Source organism: Thunnus albacares, chromosome 3, assembly GCF_914725855.1.
Source record: "Thunnus albacares chromosome 3, fThuAlb1.1, whole genome shotgun sequence".
In the NCBI taxonomy this organism is placed as follows: Eukaryota; Metazoa; Chordata; class Actinopteri; order Scombriformes; family Scombridae; genus Thunnus; species Thunnus albacares.
The window spans coordinates 3,049,120-3,058,933 of record NC_058108.1 but is presented as its reverse complement, the minus strand read 5'-3'; the positions used below and the strand labels follow the sequence as shown (position 1 = coordinate 3,058,933).

Genomic DNA, 9,814 nt, shown 5'->3' with positions numbered 1-9,814 from the left:
CTTTTGCTCTTTATTATTACTTTCACTCACATTTTAAAAGAATCTAAAGATTTCAGTCTAAATTTACAGATTTTTGAAGGTAAACAGGCCTTCTTCTGCAAACTAAATGCAACTTCTGTGTTTTGCCATAAAACATTTAAGGTACTCAGAAACAGACGCAGAATGAGGTCCTTATTCTCCCTCTGAGACACATGACTCACTTCCCTCCATGCTTTCCCAACACTTACTTTTCCAGTTGCAACATCTTATATGGTAAAACACCCATGATTTCTTTAAAACATAAAATCGAAATACTGTTATTCCCAGAGATCAAGAAACAAAATATCCAAAAAACATCCATTCATGTATTTATTTACATTTTATCAGAGCAAAGTCAGGTGTAAGCTGCCCCACCTGAGTACATCCCTGTAAGACTGTGTTACAGTGTTGAGGAGATCCAGACAGTCTGAGCAGGATTAAAATGTGATCCCATCAGGTCTGCAATGCATTTTTTTTACCCAATAATATGGTAATATGTGGAAATAGAAGATTTCCCATCATATGTTTGGTTTGGAAATTGTTAGTGTTGACTTAATATGCTCAACAAAACACAAGAACCTCATTTACAGCACAAGATTAACCAAATGTTTAGTGCAATGTTTACATTCTGAATTTGTCCCAGTAAGTCTTAGTTTCCACTGCATAGGAGTGGAATTAATAAATATGTCTGAATAACAGATACATTCAGTGCATTGAACACAGTATAGAGTACACTCTCCATCAGAGCTCCAACAACTAGACAATAAATCCATTAGTTGAGTGACAGAAAGTGAACTGAAAACAATTTTAATAGCTGATTGTGATTGAATTTTTTAAGCAAAAATAAAAAAAAGAGAAAAGTTCCAGCTTGTCAAATGTGAGGATGTTTTCTTTGACAGTAAACTGAATACATTTGGGTTTTTGACTGTTGATTGAAAGAAAGCAAGCGATTTAAATGTGTCAACTTGCATCCATGATATTTACCAACAATTAATCAAGCAAATTATTACAGATTAACTGATGATGAAAATAACTGTTGGGTGGAGTCCTAGTTCATCCAGAGCTCTCCTGAATCAGTGAATTTACAATCCACTATTCTCAAACAAAATAAATACACTGTCTTCACCGATGGTGCCTTTAAATAACACAGTCTGCAGCGATGTTACAGACATTCCAGCAGTCAATTAACATTCATACATTCACACACACTCAATCTCTCATCTTCACTTCCTCTTGTCCCTCTCCTTATCTGCCTTCCAGGGCTTTGTCTCTGGCGATCACCGCCTCATCAAACTTGATCATGAGCGTGGTGCCCTTGTGCCAGTGGACCGTGACCTTTGCAGGGAAGCCGCTGTGGGTCAGGATGGCGTCTACGATGCCTCCGGTGAAGGCTGCACAGTTCAAGGTGCTGTTCTCCTTCGGAATAGAGATGTACGCGTTGACGAGGGGCTCCTTTTCGATGATGTAGTACGTCTTGTCGTCGTCGTTGGCCTGCTCCAGCTTATCTGCCTCCTTGCCGAACAAGGCTCTCCACACAGACACCTGCGGGATACAAAGCAAACGACTGAGGAGGATGTAGGTGGAGGTTCACTCTGGGGTTATACTAACTACACTAACTGCAATTATACTGTAGTTTGTTGTGTTGTTGTATTAGACAACTGTATAGCAAGAAGTTCCTAATATGCTAAATGGTAAAAGTATGCAAACACCTGAGCATTTACGCCCACTTCTGAATTTTTAAAATCTGATTCACTCACTCGCTGTCAGCTTACTGGGACACTTAATGGAGCAGAACCATCACTGAAGGACTGGTTTACGAAACTGGATCATCTTGCAATAATCATTCCTCCTGTTCATACTGGCCATTAGAAGATTCCTTCATAATACACTTACAATATAAGCCCCAGTGTAAGACTAAGACAGTGCAAATGAATGGCTTTGAAAACTTTTCTTCTAGTATCACAAACACACACACACACACACACACACAAACACACAAACACACACACATACACACACACACTGAGTCACCTTGATGAACAGCAGTATGTTCAGTACTTTGGTCTCTCTCTTGCCGCTCCTCTCCCTCAGCACCAGCACGTCCAGCAGGCTGGCTCCCACCCGCTGACCCAGCTCTGCCAGCCGGGCCTGCAGCTCGGACACCGAGTACACCCGGCTCTGGCAGTACTGCACCACCTCCGAGAACAGCAAACCGAAGGCGCTCACACTCACCTCGGTCTTGGGTCTGCTGAGAGGCCGCTCTAAGATAGCGGACTTGCCTCTGGTGAAGCGAGTCTCCATCTTCTGGTGGAGGGAGGAGAAATGAAAACACAAGTTCTTGCACTTTAAGCTAGCAGGCTAAAGCTAATCACAACAAACTGCTGCAGTCGTTATTTTTTGTACATTTTAGCTTTCAAAAGAATACCAAACTCAAACTACAGTCTGAATTCATACGAACACTTACTATTGTTTTTGTTGTTGTTCTGATGACTTCCACTTCTGGGTGTAACGTCACTGTGTCACATGACACCACTGATACTGACGTTTTAGCTAAAAAAAAAAAAAAACTCAGTCATGATAAAAATGTTCAAAAAGTCACAATTATGACTTCTTAAAGCAGTATTTTGTTAGTATATTTTATTATATTTATATATATGTATTTTAAGTACAAATGTTGACCCAGTGAGTCAAGTAGTAAGTCAAAAAATTATGAGACACTGAATAAAAATAACTTTACATATTTACTTACTTATCTTTTGATTTTTAAAAATTTAGTAGCCTATGTTGTAATTTTGGCATAAAAAAAAATTCAGAATTGTGAACTAATACTTGTAGTAAATTATCAGATAGCAAGTCAAATCTTTTGATTTACTATCTCATGATTTTGGGTTAAAAAGTCATAATTTAGACTCATTCAAAATTTTGAATTAAAAAGTCTTAACTTAACTTAAAATTTGACTCATAATTCATAAATAATATAATGAAAAAATAATCATTTTGACCGACAGTCTTATAATTAAAATCAATTTTGACTCACCATCTCGTAATTTTAACTTACTGTGATTATTTTTATATAGTTCTCATTCCTAATATATATTTTTTAATGGCAGGGATGTCGTGTGCGCTGTCATTAAAATGTATTTATTGTTTTTTTCACATAATCTAAATAACACAAATTCATATTTGACGATTTGTTTGTAAATTGTTTTAATTGTTTCTTTAATGGCTTTAAATCTTAAACTTTTCTAACTTTTATAAATCATATTCAAAAGTACTGTTTTCAAAAATAACACCACTTCATGATTTTGCTGCTTCTGAAACCTGCACTTACACACATGTAATCATTCATACAGAGAAATAGAGAGAGAAAACTTCTTTAAATGCATTAAACTACAGTGAAGGGAATATTTTCTTATTTTTTTTAACAAACTGTTGTCTAAGATGCCCACTAGTGGCAGCTTTCACACCAGTTTTGTCATGCCTGCTTCAAACCAGTACACTTCATGTTTTCCATAATTCCCCTGCATCAAAAGTTCACATGACTGTTTATGTGATCACCAGTGACTAAAAACGTTTCCTGTTACTGGTGAGCACACAACAGACGCACATATCACATGAGATGGTAAACATTAACCATAAATCTGATTTATCTTCCACTTCAGTTGTGTTTATTAAACAACATTCTGTGTACAAATAAAGCTGTATAAGCCCATATAACATACATGTACAACCCCAATATCATATAAAGAAGCATTTATTTGTTATCAGTATAATAAACCTCACTAGGACTTTGTTTTGCTCATGACACACTTTAACTTACGGTAGGCTAAATCAATACTTGGAGCCATCAGTGAACACAGCGTACTCTCTCTCCCCTGTTGGGACACAACACTGCAGTCGTGCACGTACACCCGCACAACTCCTCTCAGAAGTTGTAGAGAGCAACAGTTTGTATTTTCAGAAAGCCTGCATGTGGAGGAGATTCCTTCGTACCTCACTGTTTCTGTTTTCTTTTGTTCATTTAACTAAATCTGCATCTTAAGTTTAACAGAAAATTTGCTTTTTTTTTAGAAGCAACAACCAGGAGATGCAACATGACTTTATTTGGACTTTTGTTTTTTGTTCTGGCTTTATCAAACTTCTTTACCGTCTATAGCAGGCCGGCGGGTAAGTTTCACAAATTTTATTATTCAGAAGTTATTCAGAATATATAAACATTTATGTTTTGTTTACAATATTTATGATTATTTTCAGTTAAATTCTTCATTTGGGCTATGTGGTATTTTTTTACTATGCTAATTAGGAAAATGTTGTTAATTAAAGTGAATTACAGATTAATTCCCTGTAATCTGCCAACTTTAATTGATATAATTTAATTTATATTTTTTATTTTTCAGATACCTTTATTGAATTTTCTGAATATAAATCAAGAAACAACCCATTTTCACAGATTCACTCGTCACACATACAAATATTAACAAATATCTATTCATCCCCATAAATAAAGAGAAGAGACAAAAAACATGGAAGACACCTGTTACACACATTAATGGAGATCTTTGTGGTTTCTGGTTGAATTGTGTGCTTGAGCTGTTTGGATTTGAGGTTTGCCATTAACTCCTCTATCTAGCATCAGTGAGATGGTGGTACAGTGGTATAGATATCCACTTGGTATGACCTCATATAACTTTCAGATAAACTTTTAAATGCATTGTTGCACAAAATGGATTTCGACCCCCGTCACTTACATTGAAAGCACATGAAGGCTTTTAATAGTCAGTATGAACATGATTACAGCGAGGAAAACCTGACACACTTGAAAAACCGTGCACCTGTCCTTTAAATGATCTTTTATAAGTCCTTCTTTTGCATTGTTGTCAGGTGGCCATCTGCGTAACATGGACAGCTTCATCCGTGCTGTGCAGCAGGTTGAAGACTCCAACCCCGGTCTGTCCCCCCTGGCTCTAGTCAGGGCCCTGCGGAGGACTGCCGGCCACGACGATGCAATGACCATCCACTTCCTGGGTGCTTCATATAATCACAGTGATACTGAGGTCCTCAAGACAGCCATCCTCAACGCCTCATCCTTCAGCTTTTTTGACAAGGCCATCCACCACATTGTGACAGATCACGGAGAGGAACGAGGGGTGGTTCTCATTCCAGATGGCACCACAGTCGCCCTTGCACCCTTGCTGCTAGGAATCGAATCAGGACTGAAAGCTAAGATGGAGGCGACGCCAGCTGTCGGGATCTTCCCTCTCACCTTAGGCAGGACCCTGGGCCTGTCCTTCCTCAGCCTCCAGGACTTCCCACCATCTAGTCGCCTAGGGCCTAACGGGTGCTGGGACAGCGTGGACCACCCTAAGGTGTTCAAGCTGTCTAGGCCTGCCACTCTGGCCACTGACGCTGTTATTAATGGGGGCATGGATGGAGCTATACTGGGCATGGACCTCAGCAGTCTACCTGCATCTGAACAGCCGCAGGCCCTCAGCGTCATTTTGAAGGGATACTATAGTTTTATTCTGCATGAGGGGCAGGGTCTCGATGCTGTGTCCAGCCATGTTAGCCCGAGGCGGAGGGAGATCTCCAAATCCATGCTGGAGCGCCTTGATCTTCACAGCCAGGTGATGGAGACACTAGAGTTGGTCTGGAAGTTGGAGAAGACAGAATGGATCAGTCTGGATACGGGAGTGAGGAAGGCGGTGAAGGATGGAATGCAGGCATTTATACACAAATACTGGGGTGAGCTATGAAATGATCAAAAAGTACACAAAGTAGGGCTTCATTATCAATTAATCTACCAATTATTTTCTCAATTAATTGATTGGTTTGTAAAATGTTAACAAATTGTGAAAAATATCCCTCACAAGTTAAAAGACCCATGGTGTTAAAATTAGAGCCGCAGCAGTTAGTCGATTTATTGATCAACAGAAAATTCATCAGCAACTATTTTGATAATTTATCACTTGTTTTAGTCATTATTTAAGCTAAAATGCCAAAAATGTTTTGGTCTCAGCCTCTCAAATGTGAAGATTTGCTGCTTTTCTGTGTTTTTATATTATTGTAAATTGAATATCTTTGGGTTTTGGACTCTTGGTCAGACAAAACATTTGAAGACATCACTCCAGACATCAAAATTACAGAAGGCATTTTTCACTATTATCTGACATTTTATTGACTAAACAAGTAATTATGATTAATTCTCTGTCAATTGACTAATTGATTAGTTGACTAATTGTTGGCTATAGCCCTTTGGATGGTTAAACAACGCTGTGCAGTAGTCTCTTTCATCAGTTAGGACTGTACTGTCACTGATGACTCTGAGATAGCTCAACTAATAGAGGAACCAGATACCAATATTGAATTTCCAAGTTTAAAAAGACTCATAAAACATAACATAAGCAAATATTCTTGATAAGGATCCCTTACTTAAAACCAGGCTCAACAGCAGTTGAGCAGTTTAACGCCCTTTCTGGTTGAAAGTTTTGAGTCTGACCTCACATGCGATACCTGCCTAGCATGGCAGACTAGCAACCAGCTAATGAAATTAGTGTAGCATTGAGCAGCTAAAGAGACAGATATTTCCCTCAGGAGTTAGTGCAGGCCAAAAGAAAAAGAAGCTAAAGGAAAAGTGAATATTGGACTTAAATTCATCCTCACAACTCCAAATGAATATTAATGTCACTAATGAGGTTTATTTTATGAGGTGATAATACTTTATGTCAGTGTTGTGTTTGTTGCTCTGCCCCCAAAAGGTAAAAAAATCAATCAATGCAAATTATTTTTTATAGAACTTACACTCACTGGCCACTTTATCTACACCTGTGCTTTAGCTACACCTGTACAATCTAATGCAATCCAATATAGTTTGGACACAAATTCTACTTTTGCGAAACTTAAAGGTGCACTATGTCAGATTTGGCCATCTGCACCAAACAAATAGGGGGCAGCATCTCAGCAGAAACCATTCTCATAGAATTATGACTCACTAAATATAGTGTAAAGCTCACTGTTTACAGTGGATCAGATCAGTTCATCGGATCATGCAGATGAGATGACCAGCTGTCTCACCTGGCCAGCAGCTGCAGCAGCGGCGTCTCCGACTACGTCTCAGAAAATTTCCAAATAGGCATTATTTGGATAAACTGACGACATATGCAGAATCTAAATGGTTACTTTCTTGCCTGAAAAAATATTAAAACTTAATAAAGGGATATATAAACAGTCCTACCATGAAAATTTCAGCCTGGCTCCACCATTGCTGCTGGTGCTAAAGCCAGCACTACTTCTTCTTCCTCTCGTGTTGGACTGAGGGCAGACTGGACACTACAGTGACCTATTGTCACCTCTGAGGTACCCAGTGGTATTATTAGACAGTACAGGCTGAAGCTAGCTGGTTAGCATGCTAACTTCAGTAGATATCTCTGCAACACAATACATGAACATGTTTGACATAACGTCAAAAGTGTTATTTCTTCACATGCCGTTGATAATTTTAGTTCATTTTTGAATGTTTTAAACTTAAATTCTGGCCAAATCTTACATAGTGCACCTTTAATAAAGTTTAGTTTGATAATCTTGACTGGTATCTTTTCTCCTTTTTCCTCCAGACTGCCCTCAAATTATTCCTCGCTGTCAGTGGGGGGCAAAGGCCTACAAGGGTACACCTATCCCACTGTCTCTACCCCTTCAATTTCTCTACGTTCACCACACCTATGAGCCGTCCTCGCCCTGTTTGTCCTTCCCAAACTGCTCTCGCAACATGAGAGCCATGCAGCGTTTCCACCAGGAAGACCGCAGCTGGAACGACATAGGATACAAGTAACCGATCTTTAAAGGAATAGTACTGGACATTTTGGGAAATACACTTATTTGCTTCCTATATTCTTGCTCAGAGTTAGATAGGAAGAGCAATACCGCTTTTATGTCTGGATTAAGTATGGAGCTCAGCTGGATCAAGGAGGTTTTAGTTTAGTTTAGCCTGTACTTTGACATAGCCTGGCTCTGTTAATACATTGTATCTTGTTTGTTTAATCTGTGCACAAACAGAAATGTAAAAATGACAATGTTACGCCCTATAAAATTGCAATTTGCTATTTTTACATTTTTACAGATATATGATCCAGGCTAGCTGTTTATGCTAAGCTAGGCTAACTAGCTTTTAATGGAGATAATTAATGCTGGTGGAGTATTTGATATCTTTTTTTGCACATATTGTTGAAAAGGTGTCACACTCAATAAGTCATTTGGTATTAATTCTTTGTATATTGTACTATTTGTGTCATAACATTAAATTACATTCAGTAATGTATGTAATTTTTCTGTATGACCTTTGCACCCTCAGCTTTGTGGTTGGCTCTGACGGCTACGTTTATGAAGGCAGAGGTTGGAACCTCCACGGCATACACACCAGGGGACACAATGCCAGGGGGTACGGCGTGTCAATCATTGGTAACTACACCGCCACTCTGCCGTCTCGCCATGCCATGGACCTGTTGCGCCATCAACTAGTCCGCTGTGCAGTAGATGGAGGAAGACTGGTTGCCAACTTCACAATCCATGGCCACAGACAGATGGTGAACTACACTGCCTGCCCTGGAGACGCCTTCTTTTCAGAAATAAGAAAGTGGGAGCACTTCAAGGTAAGACAACTGTCACTGTTGTCTTATTTGAACATTTAAAAGGGTTTCATGAGGGTTAGTTATGAGTTAGTGAGTTAATTCTTCAGATTTTTAACATGGCAGACCTCATTCAGTGCAGCGATAATTTAAATCAGTGATGCTTTGAATGATGGTCTGTCTGGTCATCCTCACATGTAGAGTGAAATAGTGAGTATAGAGCTCATTCACGCCTGTGTTTAGATCCGTTGTTATACATCAAAGGTAGAAAGATCTTCAGAACATCATGTAGGATGAACCATGTTGATTTGCCAGTTAATTTATCTGTTTAATTAGTGGAGTTTATTCTCCTTGTTAGGCAGCTCTTCACAATATAAAAATGATATTACAATATAATAATCATAATAAGCAGTATGGGACTTATGTGATAGAGATTTTTAGGCAAACAAAGCATAAATAAATGTATTTCTGATAATCTGACTTTATTTGTAGTTATGCTGGTGGTTGTTTAGCTTATAATGATTGCTAACTGGGGGTTTTGTAGGTTTCTCTATGGGAGTAAGACTTTATTCCAACTCAGTGGGACAGAAATCAAAAGTATTTCAGTCCTGATTCACAGTCGTCTTATTTCTCCTTCTTATGATTTTACAGGAAACCGTCTCTCCAAAAACAGAAGAATGAAAGGACTGGCCCACTGTAATAAATGTGATTGTTTCTAACACTCGTCTTGTTCATTTGCATCACCAACAGGATTCATTGCCAAGAAATATTGACGATGATTCAAACCATGTAGTCGTCGTTTTACCACAACATTAATTTAAAAAGCAAACTGTGAGTCTTAGAATGATTATCATTTGTGTTGAAGGTTTTTTTTGTGTGTGTGTGTTTAAATACTTAAAAGGTATTTTATATCTAATCATTAACTCTGTTTCTTTTAATATTCATATTCTGTGCACTGTATTAGTGTACAATAATGTAGGCTGTTAGGTTATTTGAGACGAATAATTCCACAGTTACAGTACCTGCTAAAAAAAAAGATGGCATTTCTGTCCTCAGTGAGGTAATTTGAACACCAGTAGAGCACAAAATGAAGACAATACAATATGCATAAATTAATACCACACCAAAGAAATAGACGACAAACACATTTCACTTCAAAAAAGGGGTTAAACAGACTG

General features: G+C 38.4%; 2 protein-coding genes across 2 annotated transcripts; one reads left to right on the top strand and one right to left on the bottom strand.

Moving 5' to 3' along the window:
- Positions 1-335: 335 nt before the first annotated feature.
- Positions 336-2,600, bottom strand: trappc5 (trafficking protein particle complex subunit 5). Its single transcript, XM_044345796.1, has 3 exons — positions 2,483-2,600; positions 2,050-2,322; positions 336-1,560 (listed from the first exon to the last, which is right to left on the bottom strand). Exons 2-3 carry the CDS (start codon positions 2,317-2,319, stop codon positions 1,264-1,266), a joined length of 567 nt encoding a protein of 188 aa, XP_044201731.1. The 5' UTR covers positions 2,320-2,322; positions 2,483-2,600; the 3' UTR covers positions 336-1,263.
- Positions 2,601-3,250: 650 nt separating this feature from the next.
- Positions 3,251-9,355, top strand: pglyrp2 (peptidoglycan recognition protein 2). Its single transcript, XM_044345502.1, has 5 exons — positions 3,251-4,185; positions 4,900-5,760; positions 7,629-7,839; positions 8,363-8,660; positions 9,288-9,355. The coding sequence occupies exons 1-5, from the start codon at positions 4,113-4,115 to the stop codon at positions 9,315-9,317; spliced, it is 1,473 nt and encodes a 490-aa protein (XP_044201437.1). The 5' UTR covers positions 3,251-4,112; the 3' UTR covers positions 9,318-9,355.
- Positions 9,356-9,814: the final 459 nt, after the last annotated feature.

What these genes read in the sequence shown, in the direction of transcription:
- pglyrp2 (XM_044345502.1), top strand. Translation starts at nt 4,113, where the DNA reads ATGACTTTATTTGGACTTTTGTTTTTTGTTCTGGCTTTATCAAACTTC. An exon ending in CGTCTATAGCAGGCCGGCGG is followed by an intron (nt 4,186 to 4,899) that starts GTAAGTTTCACA and finishes CATTGTTGTCAG; the next exon opens with GTGGCCATCTGCGTAACATG. An exon ending in ATTTATACACAAATACTGGG is followed by an intron (nt 5,761 to 7,628) that starts GTGAGCTATGAA and finishes TTTTTCCTCCAG; the next exon opens with ACTGCCCTCAAATTATTCCT.
- trappc5 (XM_044345796.1), bottom strand. Translation starts at nt 2,319, where the DNA reads ATGGAGACTCGCTTCACCAGAGGCAAGTCCGCTATCTTAGAGCGGCCT. An exon ending in ACATACTGCTGTTCATCAAG is followed by an intron (nt 1,561 to 2,049) that starts GTGACTCAGTGT and finishes TGTATCCCGCAG; the next exon opens with GTGTCTGTGTGGAGAGCCTT.